Below are 19,146 nucleotides of genomic sequence, written 5' to 3'. Positions count from 1 at the left end.
GTGTGACTCTGCTTTAATGTGGCACGGGAAAGCCATGTCACACTGAAAGTCAAATAAATCAAGGCAAAGGCCTAAACGGTTGTCAATTAAAATAAATCTCTCTTGTTTAATTGTGACTCAGTAAATGCATGGGCCTACATAAAAAGCAAAACAAACAACAATGGGTATTGTATTTTACCATACATCTGTGTGTGATTCGTTTTTTATTTAGGCTTTAGAAATCTTCCATAGCATGACTCATGAGAGGAAGGTAATCGCAGGCAATGATGCAGGGCAAGCCCCGTTGTGGAGGAATACCCTTGAGAAAGTCCACACTGTCTGCAAACGACTGCTCATATAGGTCTTGGGATCGCCCTAGCTCGTAGCCAATCCTAACAGCTGTTTTACCCGGCGACGCGACGCTGACCAATCAGCGTTCGCGTTACAATGTCCACCTCCACCCCATTGGTCGTGCTAACACAAGGGCGTTATTTTCTCGCTCCAACAGCACCATCTCTGGCAGGTGGTGTGTGCTTTAAAACCGTACCGTAGGCTAATGTTTAGGACGATAGGTAGGTAGTTGTAGGGAAATAAAACACAATTTAGGTCGTTTATGGTTGATAATCCCTGTGCTACGTGCCACCACGTTTCTTTAAAAGCCACCGGAGTGGCGGTGAACGGGATGACCGTCGGGGTTCCCCTGTTTGAGGCACACACACTCAGTGTTTTACGGTCAGCGCTGAATTGGACAACTGCTCGTTCATCATCATGCAGATTCAGAGAAGAGACGGGAAGTCCTACATGTTGATTTGATCTCCAACTATGTGAGTCTGAATGAGCGAAGAGGAGGACAAACAAACAGAAAAAAAAAAAAAAAAAACAGAAAAAGCCAAATCTTCCGGTCACGGCTGACAAGGTCTCACATCCTGGAGCTGCCTCACTTGAGCCGCCGGCGTCGCGGACGATGTGATATGTGGAGGACGTGTTTTTTTGGAAGTGGTCGTGCCTTTTGTTTTCATTTCGGGATACGTGATATGCGGATCTGGAAACGCCACGAAACGCAAATGAGCGGCCGTTTTTTTCTGCTTTGAAAATGAGGAAGCGTTTTCACAAAGACCCAGAAAATGGCAAGACTGTCTCGTCGTCCGTGGGCCCGGATCTGACTAAGATGAGGAGGAAAGGAGCAAACGCGACGGCGGCATGAACGTTTCCCTTCACGATGACGGCAGAGGAGGTAAAACGGTGGAGGTAGACGAGACGCAGCATCCATGAAGGCGATCTGGACAAGTTTTGAATCGCCCATAATGAACAGAAATACTTTGCAGCTCGACAGCAGATCGTTTCCACAATATTGAAAAGGTTTTTTTTTTTTTTTTTTTTATCGCCTTTGGGAGATTTTGTAATTCACCAGTCAACAGTTTTCGTCTTGCATTTGTTATCATTCAATATTAGCGCTTTTTTTTTTTTTTTTTTTTTTTTTAAATTATTATATTTTTGATCCGGATCCAGCCCTGACTTATTCAATGGAAGTATGTTATCAGCTGCCGGTTTTGCCTCTAGACAGGCCGGTTCCCAAACATGTCCTTAGCCGAAGGGGAGCCATTAGTTTCAGCTCCAGCTCTTCTCTCTTCGGGGCTCCTGATCCAAGGCAGCTGTCACAGGTAAAGGAATCAAAATAAAAACAAAAATCCTGTTCATAGCTTATTTGCTTTCAGTTAGTCACAGTAGATGTGTCTCTAGCAGTCACACAGGCCTCTAAACCACCACCTTTTAATCAATTATATGAAAATACCGCAGGAATCTTGCAGGTGGTTGCTGGATATCTAGGCCCTACCACTCATAGGGGAACACTCAATTGCACAGACGCTGCACAAAATATTTTCTTATCTCTAGACCTACAACACACACGAACTAGCCTTCTCCCAAAACCACTTTGCATTTGTGCATGTTGCTCACAGATAAGGGCCCACTTGACTTACACTTTGGCCAACAGTGACCGTGTGATGCTTGAATATACCAGTTCACTCCTGGGAGTTGCCACATTTTTCATGAGCACTGTGCCACACTCATATTTATGTTAATAACCCTTGATAATTTAACAGAAGAACCAAATCATTGAGTCATACTTAAACTTCCTGCTTTCTCAGTCTTGAACTCTTGAAAAATGTGGCTCTGGTAAGCCTGCCCCTACATTTCTGCTCTGTGGTAACAGAAAAGAAGAAGGTAGGGCACAAAATCCGTCTTTGATTTGACTTAGAAGACACATACCTGTGTACATGTGAGTATGTATGTGTGTATGTGTAGTATGGCAGTATGATGCCTGTGCCGTGCATTAAATCGCTCTTGTGTATGAGCGTGTGTTTTTGAAGATGACCCATGAACTGAGCTGTTGTCCAGTACACTTGCTTAACTTACTGTAGCACACGTGCCTGCAGCGTCAGCTCATAAAAAAAAAAAGTTGTGCATCACACCCTTATGAGTCAATTAACTAATTTCCCACATTGTTACAATAGAAAAAACACTTCCTATTGCTTCAGCAGTTTTGCACAAAAAAAACGTTCGTTGTACTCTCATGTCTGTGGGTTATAACTCACTAGTTGTTCATGCACAGACACTCCCACGGTGTTGCATAGCATCTCCCAACACATTAACTAAACATTAAGTCACTGTTTTCAATGCGCTGCCAGTTAGTGCTTTGTGCAGGACACTGCTCCACATAATCATCCATGTGTGTCCGCTTTGAACCTGCCACACCATCGTGGGCTGCTCCCTCCAACACTAATGGCTTTGGGTTTTCAACAGGCCCCTCGTTGTTGCTCGACTACAGTGTTCTTTTTTTAATCCCTGGGTTATTAGTGCTTTTGACAGATGTCATGAAATGTTTGATCAGCAGGCTGAAAAGCTTTTCTGACCATCAGCTAAGCTGTATTCTCATCCGTATATTTGCAGCCGTTATCTTTCCACTCCGTCAACACTCTGGGCATTCGTTAGAAAGACTTGGACCTGAAACGGTCCTGTGCTTTTGGACCTTGCTTCTCAGACTCAACATCACAAGAGAACATCCATCTGAGCATAATGTTAAATTGCTCATCCTCTGCACACAAACACAAGTTTAGACATTTTGTGTTTCCTGGTCTGGTGCACCAGTGGACCAGACTTAATTTTCAATCAGCGGATGTGAGGTGTACTGTAATTTTGCTTCTTTGTGCTGATAAAATGGCCAATTTGCAACAAGCGGTGCACTTTGTAGTGGTAAGATTCCAGTAATCATAATCTGCATATCATTTTTTATGGAGACATCGTTAAAAGGTTTACAAACACTTTTATGCTTTGTGATAAGACAGTAGTAGTGAGGGATTAAGTAATTCAACCTGCTGACATAGTCAGCATTTTTATTTGATGTTGGAAGTTGGTAATCATGCATGCATGCGGCATTTGTCACTGAGCCTTTGTCATAGAGCAATTACTCTGCTACAGAAATTGTGTTTTCAGGCCCTATTTATGACCATAAGGGTGCATTTGTCTTTGGTGGCTGCTGTGTTTTTGTGTGTGGTTCCTCAGGCCTGTTGTTTGTGGAAGCAGGGCTGGACTACCATTGCAGAAAGAGGCAGTTAGGCATGTGCCTGGGCTCTGTGGGCAGTGGTTTGGCTTGCTGCCAGACTCACAGATGGCCAGAGTCTCAGTCTCTTTTCTTTCTCTGGCTATCTTGTTCCGCTCACGCACAAGCTCCCTCTCCTTCGTTCTCTTTCCCCTCTACCTCCCTTTCGCTCCTCTCTGCTCCCCTCACAGATGAAGACATTTCCTCTTGTAAACAGAGGATGAAAGAGTAGGATTGAAGACACAACAGAATTGCACAAGAATATGTCACTCTGTTGTTGTGGAATGCTTATGATTGGGTGTAAATATTCTGTTGAGGAGGCGTTGAAACCGGCAACTGAATTATATAAAGGGGCTCATTTATCTATCGCAGTACCTCTTTTGTTTTTATTACAATGCATCTCTGCCGCATGTTGATTAATTCCTTAAAGTGAGGTGGAAGATGATTTGAATTTTGCTTGTATCTAGTAATGAATTCTGGTCCTCTTTAGCCTGTTTGGAGTGAAGGGGAAACAGAAGCCTGAGGTTGATGAGATTAGTTCATTATTAAAGGGCCAGGAGTACAAAACAAGAGGTGGGACACAACAAAAAGTCATATGGCTCTTATCTAAACTGCAAATCATACATTAATTTTATAAAAGCACCCCTGTCAGAGATGTCGCACATGGCATATTTCTGCACTGTGTGGCTGCCTTTCTTGATTTGGTAGTGGTAATCCAGTCACATGGCATGATAAGGCTGTGTAGCTGATAACTTTTTCAAAAAAGAAAAAAATCTAGCAGTGATGCAATAATCAATAAACAGATGCATGATATTGATGCGGTCTGAGCAGTCACGTGGCTTTGGTGATAAAAGAAGGAGAGCAGCTTAGATGAGAAACACTGATCTGCTGTCAGCTCAGTTCATCATGTCATAGTGAGAGATACTATCAAGAGCATGTTGGCCACCAAACCTTGATTGACTTCCTCTCATTTTAGATGTTTAGACACAGGAGATGGTTATATGTCAGTATTTAAAGGAGGGACATAGTGCTGCTTGATTCATCCACACTGTGGATGTTTCTGTGCAGAGCATGTTAAGGAAATACACTACAGTGTTTTTCTTCTGAGAGCAGTGACTTTGTTGATTTTAACAACAGATAATTTTTTTTCTATGCACTGCCATCAGATTGACGTTGTTTCAGGATGTGGTAAGAATGCTGAAGGAGCCGTTCAGACTCTCAGCCTGGTGTTTCACAACCTTTCACAAAATCTTTAACCCTTGCACAGCCAGACTTCAGTTTATGTCTGTGGATGACCTGGAAGGTGTTTTTACTAAGCTAGGATGTGCATTATTTAGTAAAGCAACCCGTCTTCCTGTAGCCCTGCAGAAAAATGAAATGAGCTTACTCGGGGAGGGATAATTCATTTACCAGTGCTTCTAGTTTTAAACCCCAAATTATTCTCCATAGACGCACAGGTTGGGGAACTGGGTTTTGTTTGCCTATGTCAGAAAGTTAAAGCCTTCAAGGGGGGTGCATTGAGCCTGTCCAGAGAAGCAATTAGAGCCTGGGGATGATGTTTGAAGTGAATGAAATTCCTGTGCAGGCTAGACAGTTTGTGAGAATATGAAGCACATCTCTCTCTTCCCCCTTACCTTTACTTGTTTCATAGAGTGCAGCTAAAACCACATTTATACAAGGCCCTTTGTGTAAAGAAAGCTTAAATCATTTTATGACACTGCCAGTAAAAAGGGGGAAAAAAAAACACTGGTCACTGATGTATTACAGCTTAATCAGTATGTTCCTTTATTCTTTAACTAACTTGTCATCAGAGGGCCCATTCACCCTATTGTCTTAGCTGCATTGGGGTGAATTGGGTAATCTTCTCCCCATCCAGCAGCCCTCTCTTTAAAAAAAAACTCACTGTAGCTGAAGTGTTTCAGAGTGGGTAGTGTTCTCATAATACACTCTTAAAACAGGTAGACTCAACCTATGGCTTTAGTGTATGCAGCGGCTGGTGCACAAACAAATACTCACTCCAAACCTGTCCATGTTTGTGGCCTTGCACTCATTTGCTGGAATGTGCCGTCCCACACAGCACAGCTCTGCAAGAGGTCATAACTCAGAAGGAAGCTTTCATTTTATGAAACCGTGCTGAGTCCAGCTGCTTTTATCTTGGCTGTGTGTGTGTGTGTGTGTGCGTGTGCGTGTGCGTGTGCGTGTGCGTGTGCGTGTGCGTGTGCGTGTGCGTGTGCGTGCGCGTGCGCGTGCGTGTGCGTGCGTGCACACTTTGCTTTGTTTCTGATATGTCAGTATAAGAATACTGCTGGCTTCCTCATTTGCTTGGCCCCAGCTGACTTACTGAATGTGCAACAGGCCTGTCCCTCAACCAAAAGCCAATTTTAAAACAAAATTACATAAAGGCATGCTTGAAACAAGGAAGTATGAGAATGCTGCACTGTGTGCTGGACCACTGAACACCGTTCAGAGGATGTTACACTACAATATCAGCTCAGTCACAATGCTGTGATGACGAGAGCATGTTTGAAACCACTGAGCTGTTTTGAATTTGAGTTCTTGCAACTCAGCCAGAGCCTTTTGATTTAAACACGCATGCATAATATGGCAGTGAGCTTGCTTTGTGCAAACATAATCATAACAATAAGATGGCTGATAATGGGGACAAAGAGCAGATCTTCAACACAGCTTCTCTACTTGCAATTCAGCAGATTCCAATAAGGACACTTTAGGTCACATTTGTAAACCTTTGCGATGTTGTTAGCATCTATTTAATTGCAGGATTCACAAGATGACAAACATTGAAACCTCGGTTTACTCTGTTATAAGTGTAGACACCATGTGACCTCCCGACCTTCGGAAATGTCGGTGATGTTGCCCACAGGCAGTTCGACTAAGCTGAGATAAGAAATAGCCATATGTAAATAAGCTTACGTGGACTTGCAGGGAGCACAATGAACAGACTGTTACAGTGGTGGTAAACTCTAAACAAAACACTTTGGCATGTTTTCAGACTGCTCTGAGTAAACACCAACTTGATGCAACTGTAGCTGTTGCAGGTCATACATAAACATATTAGTTACCCCCTCCTCCTACAGCCAGGTGACTCCTGAAACGACTTGCAACAACGTTTTTGACCATTTGATGATACATTGCAGGAATCAGTATATATGACTAATTGACCTAATACATTTAAGTTTAATTTTACCAGTTAAGATTCAAAACCTACATCATTCAAAAAAAACTATGGCCAATTATTTTTCACATATGAGCTCCTAATCTAGATACGTGTAATACACCCCTGAGACCTAAAACTGTCTTAAGCAAAGCAATTCCATCCCATTAGTAGTTCACTACTCTCAACACAGTTTTTGTGTTTCTATGTGTGTGTGTTTGTGTGTGTACCATTGAGCTTCATCTGTATTTAACTGAATATCCTTGTCTGAAATAATATTCCTTACAACATAATATCAGGAAAGGAAAGACTTGTTTTATCACTAACCAGGATAAATTAGAGATGACAATGGCTGATGAGCAAACTCCAGTTTAGATCCAAAAAGGACATAAATGACATAGACCAGCAGATTGGTAGACATTTTATTCTTAGCACTGCCTTGCTTGATGCCAGAGGCTGCATACAAATTGGCAACCAGTGCAGTTCAGCAGTGAAGCCAAGGCATAAATCCCCATAGCTGTCACTTCTCCTATGCTCACTAGATGCTTACGCCAAGATCTCTGTATTGAAGTCAGTGGAAAAATCCAGTAGTTTCTTTGTTTAAAAGTATTTTAGTTCTTCTAATGCAGGAGTTGTTTAAGCTTTTTCAGAGTATATATCCTTCGGGCGTGGAAACCACAGCTTATGGATTCATTAAAGTATCAAGACTTCCTAGGAGAAGCATCACAGTATTTATGAGGAAACTGAATCTTGGACATCATTGGAGTTTTCCACAGAACAATAGTCTCAAGCCTGCATCAGAGTCCACCGAGGTTTGGTTATAGTAGAAATTTTGGAAGATTCTAGAGTAGCCATCACAGTCACCTCACTTGAAACTTATAGAAAATGTCTTGTGGGATTTGAAGCAGTTGCTGCATACAACCCCAAGAAGATTGGTGGACCAGAGGCCATTGCCCATGAGGAATAGGCTACGATTGCTCAGAAAGGCTGCAAGAAGCTGGTGTCTCAGTATGCACCACATTTGCTGAAGATCTTCTTCAGCAAAGTATTGAAGTACTGAAGGGGCTAAATAACTTTGACACCACAGTCATTCAAAGTTGCATTTCATTTTGAATTTGGAGGAACCACTTGAAACATTAGTCGTGTTGAGCTATTTAAATTGTTTGTTCGTTGTTTGTTTACAAACAGCTGAAAGTTTGTTCAAAGTCTTTTTCAAAAACAAAAGTTTTGTACAATTTGAATAATTTTGACCGCAACTGTAACTTCTGATGCCAAGTGATGCTAATATAAAAACAGGTCAGACTGGACGCTTACTTGAACAGACATTTTAATAAAGGGATTAACCACTGCTGGATGACATTTCTAATGTTTTATTTGAGTGAAATTTGTGATAAGCGATTGCCAGTCAAGGGTATGTGTTGTGGGTTGGCCATTTCAAAGATAATACGTGACTTTCCCCTTCATTCACAGTGGGAATGTGACATTGACAAAGTGTTAGTACTGCCACCTCATTCTTACCAGCTTGCAAGGGAGCACATGCCAGTGTCCACTTAAGTGCCAACTGGTGACTGGCCCTGTGTGTGTGTGTGTGTGTGTGTGTGTGTGTGTGTGTGTGTGTGTGTGTGTGCATGTGCGCGCGCAACAAGCATGCTTTGGCCAAAAGGTTTGTTTGGCCAAGTGTTGCTGGTCAGTCTTCCATTCCAAGCCCTAGAGCCAGCATTATACAGTTCCCATGCAAGTTACATCAGACAGCAAAATCCTTACACACTCAGACACAGAAAGACACACACAGCCCATACATACAATCTATAATGCTCACACTAACCACCAGTGCTGTGTGTAAACATAGAGGCCTGTTGACACTAAAATACAACTTTGCAGATTACCTACCCTGAGTCAAGCTGTTTGCTCGCCAGTAAAATATTAGCTTTGGAGTGGTGGCTGTCATGAGCTTAGGGGACAGACAGTGTCAAGTTTGTATGTGTGTGTGAAGGAGATTCGGAGTAATCCAAAGGATATGAAGTAATGAATATACAAGCACATGCAGTTGTGTGTTGCACGTGTTTGTGTTTGTGGTGTGACCGGTTGACTGTGTCATCAAATGCTCCCAGAATATTAATAGATATAGCAGCCCTATCTCTCTTCTCTGATTTACTCTCTAAATTAGTGGGCTACCGTGTTTCACCGTTTTGTTCCTGTTTTCAGCCTTTGAAGAACGTGCAGAGAAATGGCTTTAAAACGTTGTTTTGTTGTTTTTCTTCTAGTTATCCAGTAAACATTAACACATTTTTAGCTGTGTGTACTACTAGAATGCCAGTCCATGAATCTAGTGTCAGTGAAGCAACCAGCCAGTCATATCATCTAACTGTGAAATGGGTAACCCTAGACAAGGGTAGCCCCCAATGAGAGTTGGATGCACTGAGTGCATGGAGAGGTTGTAGCCTAGAGCAGCTGCCTGTTGACAGAGCAAATATGGAGATACCACAGTCATACATGCTACTAGCATACTACTATGCTAGTGTCGCTGCAGCTGCATTCAGATGAGCAATATTGTTTACCAAGTGTGAAACATACAACTTTTCTTGCTGGAATCTTTTTATTTTGAAAACTTGTTTTAGAAGCACAGTATCTCAGCAATGTCTATGGATCCAGAAACATAAAGAGAATATCTTTCTTGTTATTATTATTGTTATTATTGTTATTATTGTTATTATTGTTATTATTATTATTATTATTATTATTATTATTGTTGTTGTTGTTGTTGTTGTTGTTGTTGTTATTATTATTATTGATTGTTGATTATCTATGTTAAACTATGTCAAAACACGTTGATCTGCCACTGGAAGCTTTTGGTGCATCTTGTGTCAATATAAACAGTAAATGTATTGAAACATACACACGAGAGTGCCAGTGCATTTCTATACAGGAAACGGTGATTTCATCTGACTTGTTTGACTTGCAAAAAATTGCAATGTATCGTTTTGCTTACAGTATTACTTTATCTTGAATCATAACCCTTGAATCATGATATGTGTCATATCTCCAGATTCTTGTCAATACACAACCCTAGTCTGTAGCTACGCAGCAAACTGTGATGCACTGTGTTTTGACACCTGTCAATCATGACCTGCATTAAAATCTTCCCATCACGACATCAACAATACTGTATATTCTCTATAAAAGGAAGAGGAAGTGACTCAAACACAATGATACTAGAGGTGGCAAATACAATGATTTAGTTTTTCATGGGCATACGGTTTGTTAGCCTCGTTTTCTGGCCACTTGTTTTTTCTCTATACAAATTTCTATTATTTATTATCGGGGAAAAACAATCCTGAATCCTAAATTCCTAAATTAAATGTTCAAATGTAGATTTAGATACACCTTTTTGATGCACATGCCACAAATGTTAAGTTTAGATTAGTGCAGTTAGTTAAATAATTTGTAAGAATTTAGGGTACAATCTTTTTTAAGTAAATGAAAAAGAACTTAATTCTAATTACTTGTTATCTGTTGATATCAGTTTCAAGCACATTGAAAGCACCGTTATATGACTATCTACCCCTGCCTTTAGCGGTTAGCTCTTCAGGCTGCAGTGGCGTTTTCTGTGACATTCTTTTGAGCTTTGGTCTAATCTTTTACCAAGTTTAGCTAGGTGGACGACAGAGCTGATTTGCAGGATGAAGCAAGAACAAATGGCACAGTCTCACTGGTCAAACTAGAAATACAGAATGGACTAGAGCAGCTGAGAGACTCGAAATCATTTCTGATTAATGGAAATGCTGTGTGTATGTCTGTGTTGGTCCATATAATGTGTTTCTCACATGACTGATAGCAGCCTATCAGTGCTGTATCAGGTTGATGATATGGACCTGGAACATGTTTATCAGTGTCTCAGTTTATGTACACACACATGCACACACATACACACACATGGCAGATTAGAACCAACAGTTTCAACAGTACACCACCCTCCACTTAAGAAGGTCTGTATATGTTTTTGAGACGTGTCTATTTGTGTCATCTGGGGTTGTGATGCCACCCACATCAATTTTGTACATAAGAACTACTTGTGGAAGGTATTACGTTGATGTAATATTACAATCACATCATCATGTTAGTATATACTTGGGCAGTTGTTTATATTTCTTTCTTTTTTTTTTTTTGTCCAGAGGCGAGGGGCCATCTCCTACGACAGCTCCGACCAGACAGCACTGTACATTCGTATGCTAGGTAAGTATTTCCCCACTCTCATTGCATACACACTTGCATTTTCAGTAAACACACACATGCTTTCATCACAACTGTAGGTTTTTCCCCTCAACGATAACATGAATTTCTTAATACCCCAATGGCTAGTGAGATGGGAAATTAATGAATCTGAAACAGAGAGAGGGATGTAGAGATTATGCAGAGATGGGGACTCACTAGAGTGCTTGTCCAGAGTCCACTCAATCCCTGGCCTTTTGGTAATCTCTCTCAATCACGATAGGCTTAGGTTGTGTGTATCTATAGTGTTGAGTGTTTTGAAGTTTGATCAGATTTGTTAAGGATTTCAGTTGAACCCTAAACAGGCAGGCAGTGTGTGTTTTAGTCTTTATGTACATATCTGTGTGTACATATTAGGCGTGTGCTTCCATTGGCCCAGTCCTGCCATTAAAGACCCTGAACAGGATAAGCAGTTTAGAAAATGGATGGGAAGATGCAGGGTTTGTCGCTCAGCAAGGCAGATGGAGTCTGATGCATCTTCCTAATCAATAAGTTTCCTGGGGGTAATGGTACGATTAGAGCCTGGGTGTACCCCTGACAACAGTGTGCCATGGATAGATGTGTCATCACATGCAACCTTTTCCACTCTAATTCAAGAAAGAAAGCATGATGGCTTACAGTGTCATTCTTATATTTAAGGTTGCTGCTATGAAGTATAGTGAGTAGCAGGGGAGCATTAACGTGAAAGAGCATTGTAGGGTTTACTGAGTGTCTTTGTTGAAATCTGTTATACTGTACCTTTCACATAATATTACTATACATTCACAATGCTCACAAGTTGAGTGCTGCCATGTGTCTAGTCAACAGTTACAGTAATTTATTGAGCTGACTGCAGGAGCTTTAGCTTTTTAATCATTTTACTTGGCTAAGTATGATTGCAGCCTCATACGTCACTGGCATAAAGCATCTGTCTCTTTAGCTTTTATATTAAATTGAGTGTGAGGAGAGGCACGCTAATGCAGACTGGTGTTTGCCTGGGCCAGGGTTCAGTCTGCAAAGTTAGTCCTGATGTGCTTTCAAATAGCAGGACTCAGAGCTTTCGCCACATCAGTTATAATGACATGACCTACATCTACCCCAGAGTGCCTTGACCCTGTGACTCTGAAAACACACTAATCACAAAAGCACACACACACACACACACACACACACGCACGTGCTGAACCCAACACATGCAACTGCAGATATCTACATACATGCGGGCAAACACTCACTGTGTAGCAGAGCATGGTTCATTATTTATTTCATTATGATTGAGTTTTGCATGTGAAATACTACTGATATGGATTAATTCTCCACATTCATACGACAACTTTAAGAACGTATTTTCAAAATAATGTTGAGCATTATTATGCCTTGAATTGTAATTCTTAGTTTTTGGTATTTTGATAGGAGCTTGTGTAGTATTCAAACAGCTGTCTGCAAGTAAGTAACATGCAGATCGGGAGAGCATACCCGTGTGATTGCTTTGAATTTAACTCTAACGCACACATGACACAATCAAAAGTGCCATGCTGGAAACATGTCATTGCACTGTTTAGCACCTTAATCAGTATTCTTCCATAGAGTCTGGCTGTATATAGAGTGTTGCCTGGAAGGACACACTAGCATTTTACTGCATCAATGTCTTAACACCATCCTGCCATCTCACTATGCTCTCACTGCTCCTGACTGCAGTCAATAAGCAGACTGGCCACTGTCCTGTCCCTGTTCCTCTGTGTGACTACTAAAAACAGTCATCAATGTACGATAGATCACTTTCAGTGGCTCGGAGTACTAATAGTAGAGCAGACTGTCCTGACATGGCATCGCATGCTCAGCTGTTTGATTGACTTGTGTCTCTCTTCTGGGACGTGGGAGTGTGTGCTTGTGTGGGAATGTGTCCGCACATGGATAGTGGAAGGCAGACTTGGGTCAAATAGTATTTACAAAATCTGATTTTCTCCTTTGTTTGTTTTGTTTTGATTCGAGTACCAAAAGGATGGGTTTTACCACACTGAGTCATTAGAGAGTCCTGTTTCACTTTCAAAGCTTGGTGTAAGATAGATTATCTCACACAAAGCTGAAACATGATTGTGGTGTTGTCTGCCCACACTTACAAAAAGTCCACTAATGTATTGACTACAAAATTGACACCTTGTCATTTTGGCTAAGATAAAAGATTGTTTAATCATTTGACAATTCTGAAAGGAGATTTTCTAAAAACCAAACAACGTACAGTATTAATGTTGAATTCAATTCAAGATTTACAATGTAAGTAAGATGTATTTACACTGCACTGCAAAAGCTACAAAGTTTTAGTTTTACTTTAGAAGAAACAAACATGATAACACATAGCAAATAGCACACAAAATCATGTCAAATGAAAATAACATTGAAAAAATTGGGAATGAGTCAAGTGAGGCTAATAATGGAGAATTGTAAATGTATCATTTATCTTATAATATTTCCAGAAACCCAGAGTCAGTTTCAGCTTTTTAGAAGTATATGTGAAAGAGAAATACTCTCTGATGAGAAATACACTGACTAAGGGGGTAGGATTTCAGCTGTATTGGTGTTTTTTTTTTTTTCTTGTGGTAAAGTCCCTGTTTGTGGCACCTAAGTTCTAGCATATAATGCAAAACATGTAAATACTACTTGGTCTAGCACATTCAGACTTTTTTTTTTTTTTTTAAACAATGTGAACCTTGAGGAAATAAGTGCTGATTTCTTCTAGGAGATGTGAGAGTCAGAAGTCAGGTTGGGTTTGAACCAGAACGTAGAAGCTCCCATCCATACCTGTGCATCGACTTCCGAACTCTCCACAGTGAGTATGAATCACAGCCATGTGCACTGACTCTCTATTATCAACCTGTAGCTCTACGCACTGTTTGTTCCTCTCCAGCAAGATTAACAAATGTTTGTATGCTGCTTTTGTACTGTATTTCACAGGATGATAAAGACCAAGGTGTGTCTTAGTGTAAATCTTGTTAAAGGCTTTTTATCAACGCTTTGTGAATAGATGTGTAATAAAATAATCACTTATATACTCACTGAAACCTTTGTAAAAAAATACATCAAACAGTTACAAAGAAGTGTGTGTGTGTTTGTGTGTGTGTTGACATTTTGACCCAAAAGTAATCCTACCTCCTGCTGACATGTTTCCGGATCGCAGCCACGGTTTATTCAGATCCAGTGATTTTGTGCACGTGTGAGAGACCACTGACAAAGCATGTCTGCTGTGTGATCCCAGACGAAAGGCTTACGAGTGGGCGGCTGTGTCAGCAGCCACTGTTTGTATATGGCTGCGGTGGTGTCAGATTGCTACCGAATTTGTGTGACCCAGATGATTCTCTAAGCCAGATGAGCTTTTAAAATAAACACATCCTATTGGTAAAATAAAAAAAAAAAAACGTTTCCTTTTTCACACAGTATTCCTCTTGTAAGGTTTGTGTGTGTTTTTGTCCCGGTGTGCAGCACGACTTGGCTGTGGATCCACATCAGCCAGCTCTGCACCTGAAAGGAGGGTCCATAGACTGCTCAGCTTCCAGCGGTACCTGCACTCATCTCGCTTTCTGCGAGGAGTCCCCCAACAGATCCCTCTCCACATCCTGGATGAAGACTACACTGGACAGGCCAGAGTATGAGACGGAGCGATAAAAGGACATATAAATATGCATGATTTGCTTTGTTCAGATTTCAGTTAATTCTGCGCTTCTCTTTTCCCTGGTCTTTCAGTGTATGCTGGAAAAAGTTGGAAACTGGAATTTTGACATTTTTCTCTTCGATAGGTTGACAAATGGTAGGTAAATAAATTTGGATCTGAAATAGTGTTTGATAACATAAGTAATGCAGCACTGACTGTGGAACTGAGCATCACCTCAGCTTTAGATTTGAAGTGATACCAATGGTGCCATCTATTGGATGGTACTGAATGAAAATGTTATTGAATCACTACATTCTGCCTGGTAAAGAAAAATAAAACTTGTATTTATGTACTTATGTCCATAAGGGTGCTATTATTCCTTTATTTAATACAACCAGAAAGTGGAATTGCTCATTCTTCTGTCTTCAGGAAACAGTCTGATCACCCTGACCTTCCACCTACTGAACCAGTATGGCTTGGTGGAGCTCTTCCAGCTGGACATGGTCAAACTCTGGAGGTTTCTGGTCATGGTTCAGGAGGACTACCATAGTGACAACCCCTACCACAATGCTGTCCATGCTGCAGATGTCACACAGGCCATGTACTGCTATCTGCGGGAACCCATGGTGACAAACTATTTTGATACTTTCTGGCTTGAGGGATTATGTGTAATTCTGAAGCTAGCTAGCTGTGTGAGGAGCTGCTTGAGTTTTCTAAATTCAAATAAAAAGTCATTTTCCGTTTTCTATACCTTTGGCTATAAATGACTCACAATACCGTGTCTGTATAAAATTTTGAGAACTAAGCAGTACTTACTATACATTTAAATAATTGGCCATCTTTCTGCTGTTGTCTCTTTGTGAGTACAGCTTGCACAGTCTCTGACCTCCTACGATATTTTGCTGGGACTACTAGCAGCTGCCACTCATGACCTGGACCATCCTGGTGTCAACCAACCTTTCCTCATCAAGACTGACCACTATCTAGCTACACTCTACAGGGTAAAACCACAGAACAATCGCACTTTTGTTTTCCAAAACTTATGAAATAACTGAACATTTACATGTTTGTGCACAATTTCTATTTTAAACTCACAGAATACCTCAGTTCTTGAAAACCACCACTGGAAGTCAGCAGTGGGCCTCCTCAGAGAGACTGGGCTGTTCTCCCATCTGCCTGCTGAGGACAGGTCAGCCTGACACTGAAATGTTTACCAAGAAAGCTCTGCTACACACCATGCTAGATGGCACGGGTGTATTAAAGCTACAGATGTAACTTTTGATATTCTGTGTATGGCTGTACTCATCCGCCTTCATTCCTCCTCGGCAGGGATGGTAGTAGTGATGTTCGCCAGACATAGTGCTTGGAGAGTTTTTTTTCGTCCTCTAGACAATCCTACTAGGTTTCACCTTTCAACATTTACTTGCAATTTTCAACATGGTCACAATAATGTGTAAACTAAATTCAGGCTCATCAGGTGAAGCAGTGAGGTCAGGTCTGCTTAGTCTGTATTGTTTTTAATGTTGTCCTGATCTACACCGATCAGCCACAGCATTAAAAGTATGTGGTGGTTTTAATGTTGTGGTGGACAGGGCTCAGTATGCTCACTCTGACTGTTCGGCAGCTAATCAGCCCCTTAATTAGTTAACTTTATAGGCAATCAGTTTGTTAAATAACAGTGTTTTGTGACCCCTCAGCTTGAACATGGAGAGGGAGTTGGGATCCTTAATTCTGGCCACAGACATCAGCAGACAGAACGATTACCTGAGCAGGTTTCGGATGCACCTGGACCAGGAAAACCTGTGCTTGAGCAACGCAAGCCACCGACACTTCATTCTGCAGGTCAGTCACTTTCTCTACAATACACACACCAGTTCTGTACCTTAGCAAAACTGTGAACTCCTATTTAGTTTTTTCTACTGCCACCTCGTGCAGATGGCTCTGAAGTGTGCAGACATCTGTAACCCCTGCAGACCGTGGGAACTGAGCAAACAGTGGAGTGAGAAAGTGACAGAAGAGTTCTTCCAACAAGGTTATCTGCTTTTCTCCTGCTTGCTCTTCTGTTGTTTCTTTTTATCTTTTGCATCAGCATTTATTCTCTACTGCCACAACATAGTTAATTTGTTAATTTTACGTCTCACATTTCATTATGCTTGTGTAGGAGACATTGAGAGGAGGCACAAACTTGAAGTCAGCCCACTTTGTGACAGAGGGACAAACACAGTTGGCAGAATTCAAATAGGTGTGTAGCTGTGTTTCTTTTTCTTTGTTTTCACCTTTCAGTTAGATGTTGTATTCAGTATTTAGCTCCTCCACCTGCCTCTTCTGCCCCTTCAGGCTTCATGACGTATGTGGCGGAGCCGCTGTTTGCAGAGTGGGCTCGTTTCTCCGACACACGTCTGTCTCAGACTATGTTGGGCCACATGGGGCTGAACAAGGCCAGCTGGGGCGGCCTACAGCAGGAACAAACATCTGTCCCTGAGGAGGCAGAACCCTGCACAACTGGCACTGACATAGAAGATGGCAACATGGCTGCAGCCGCAGGAGGAACCAGCTCCAAAGAAATACCTCAGGGAAGCAGAGAATCCTGACACTCCTCGTGTGCCCTTTCACCTCAACCCTCTGACTCATGACCCTGGCCCCGGCCTCAGGGCCTCACCACACACTGGGGGCGTGTGGGGCGTCCCAGCCTGCAGCTTCGCTGACGCCCCATCTGATCCGGACATCTTGTTTATTTTGTTGGTTTTGCCTCCCATCTTGATTAACCACTGATTTTATTTAATTTATTTAATTTTAATTACTCTTTTTTTGGCATAGAGCAATACATAGATACCTCATTTGGCTACTGCTGTATTTTCTTTTATTTGCTTTATTTATTTGTCCACTGTAGTTTTGGCATTAGTGACTGAACACACCACTTTTGTGAACCTTATAAGGGGAAAGCAGTATAAGACTTTTCTGGTATTTTGAAGTGCCATTTGAAAACAAAGATTTTAAGAATGATCTGAACTGAATTGACTGAGACAACTGGAGTATTCACGACACCCTCCTAAGACTTTAGAGAAATGCCGTGTTGCATTTGTATTGAAGATTCTTCCTTATGTTAAAAAAAAGAAAAAAAAAGAAAAAGAAATGTGACAAGCCCGGTCCTTTTGCTGCCTCTACGAAGACTGTTTACGCGTCTCCTTGTTTGTTGTCTCTTTCCCTTGAACTGAAGTGAATCATGTCAGCTCCACGGTTTGCCTTTGAAGCACAGATGTGAAGAACCACTTGTTTGAACTGTCATCCCACTGTTGAAGCCATGAGCAGAACCTTATTCAAACACACCAGATGCCATAAGAAACTCCACCTGTGCTAAAATGTGTTCTTGCACTCCCACATAATGGTGGTGTTGGATGTGCAGCTTCGTCTCCATGACATCTCCAAGACACCCTGTGAAGGTATTATAGAAATTAGCCCTTTTCTGATGTTTCTGAACCTTCCAGTGCTGGTCGAACTCAGAGTAGCTTCCCTCCCAGACTGGAGATCAGTTAACTCACTGCACATGCATCTCACCTGGAACTCAACACAACTCGACTCGCTCAGGGTTTCGCCAGTTTCTTATCAAGAGGGAGAGGGGGAGGAGGTAACTGGGGGCGATGCAAGGTTGTTTATGTTTTTTTGCAGGCTAGGATCTACTGAAGGAGACTCTCCCTCTCTGCAGAATGTTTCTCATAGCCACATGCAACCTAAAGGACTGCTCGATTGATGCCTTATAACTATGCACAAACTATGCTAAGTGACCAAACCAACTCCTGTTCCCATCAAGTGCATGGTGTGCTTGTCTTTGAATGCACTGTCCAATCCCTTTGCCTTTTTGTTGTGAGGAACAACTCCAGCTGTCCGTTTTTTTTTTTTTTTTGTTTGATTGTTTAGTTGTTTTTTTCGTTTTGTACGGAAACAAAAGTCGAGTGACTTTGAACATTCCACCTCTTTGTTTGGTTTGTCTTCTTTGATTCTGTATAGTGGCACAAATTGTGTGTGTTTAAACATTTTGAAAGATAACAGGTGCTTTTCTTACTTTAGCTGATTTGTATTTTGCTGTAAGTGCTGTAAGACTGTTGATAAAATTGTTTACAATTTGTTGCGACAGCCATTTTTGGGAAGACTTCAGTGTCGAGCCAGATTTTGTAAAGGCTTTGCTGTATTGACCTTTTTGATACATGCCTGTTGCAGTTACAATTTGAATAATAAAACCTGTTGTTGACAAATGTTTGACTGTCACACAGTTTAGTGAGTATTTGGCAGTTAATATAAATTATTTCTCTTTTACACTTACTGTCGTTTTTTTCTTTTGCCTAATCTCAACTAGTTAGGAGTGATGCTCTAAGGTTAAGTGATTTTCTTCATTTTGTTTAAAGAAAAATTAAAGGACTAAGCCAACAATGAACTTTGCTCACTTAACACATGTGAATTCTTAACTTAATCCCTGCCTACCATTGACTTCTATTTCTGTTCAGAAAC

The 19,146-nt window shown here is 41.2% G+C and overlaps 1 protein-coding gene across 2 annotated transcripts; it reads left to right on the top strand.

Moving 5' to 3' along the window:
* Positions 1–506: 506 nt before the first annotated feature.
* pde7a (phosphodiesterase 7A) lies at positions 507–18,954 on the top strand. 2 transcript variants are annotated; one of them, XM_026362510.1, is made up of 12 exons: positions 507–1,640; positions 10,922–10,982; positions 13,738–13,824; positions 14,475–14,638; positions 14,736–14,799; positions 15,073–15,269; positions 15,513–15,644; positions 15,741–15,832; positions 16,341–16,485; positions 16,579–16,675; positions 16,805–16,885; positions 16,981–18,954. In XM_026362510.1, the coding sequence occupies exons 1-12, from the start codon at positions 1,503–1,505 to the stop codon at positions 17,232–17,234; spliced, it is 1,512 nt and encodes a 503-aa protein (XP_026218295.1). In that variant the 5' UTR covers positions 507–1,502; the 3' UTR covers positions 17,235–18,954. The 2 variants fall into 2 exon arrangements, with proteins under 2 accessions (XP_026218295.1, XP_026218294.1); XM_026362509.1 differs by having other exon boundaries at positions 13,735–13,824.
* The last annotated feature ends 192 nt before the right edge of the window (positions 18,955–19,146 follow it).

Source organism: Anabas testudineus, chromosome 2, assembly GCF_900324465.2.
Source record: "Anabas testudineus chromosome 2, fAnaTes1.2, whole genome shotgun sequence".
Taxonomy (NCBI): domain Eukaryota; kingdom Metazoa; phylum Chordata; class Actinopteri; order Anabantiformes; family Anabantidae; genus Anabas; species Anabas testudineus.
This window is presented reverse-complemented; position numbering and strand designations above follow the sequence as displayed.

What these genes read in the sequence shown, in the direction of transcription:
- pde7a (XM_026362509.1), top strand. Translation starts at nt 1,503, where the DNA reads ATGGAAGTATGTTATCAGCTGCCGGTTTTGCCTCTAGACAGGCCGGTT. An exon ending in ACTACACTGGACAGGCCAGA is followed by an intron (nt 14,639 to 14,735) that starts GTATGAGACGGA and finishes CTGGTCTTTCAG; the next exon opens with TGTATGCTGGAAAAAGTTGG. An exon ending in ATCTAGCTACACTCTACAGG is followed by an intron (nt 15,645 to 15,740) that starts GTAAAACCACAG and finishes TTAAACTCACAG; the next exon opens with AATACCTCAGTTCTTGAAAA.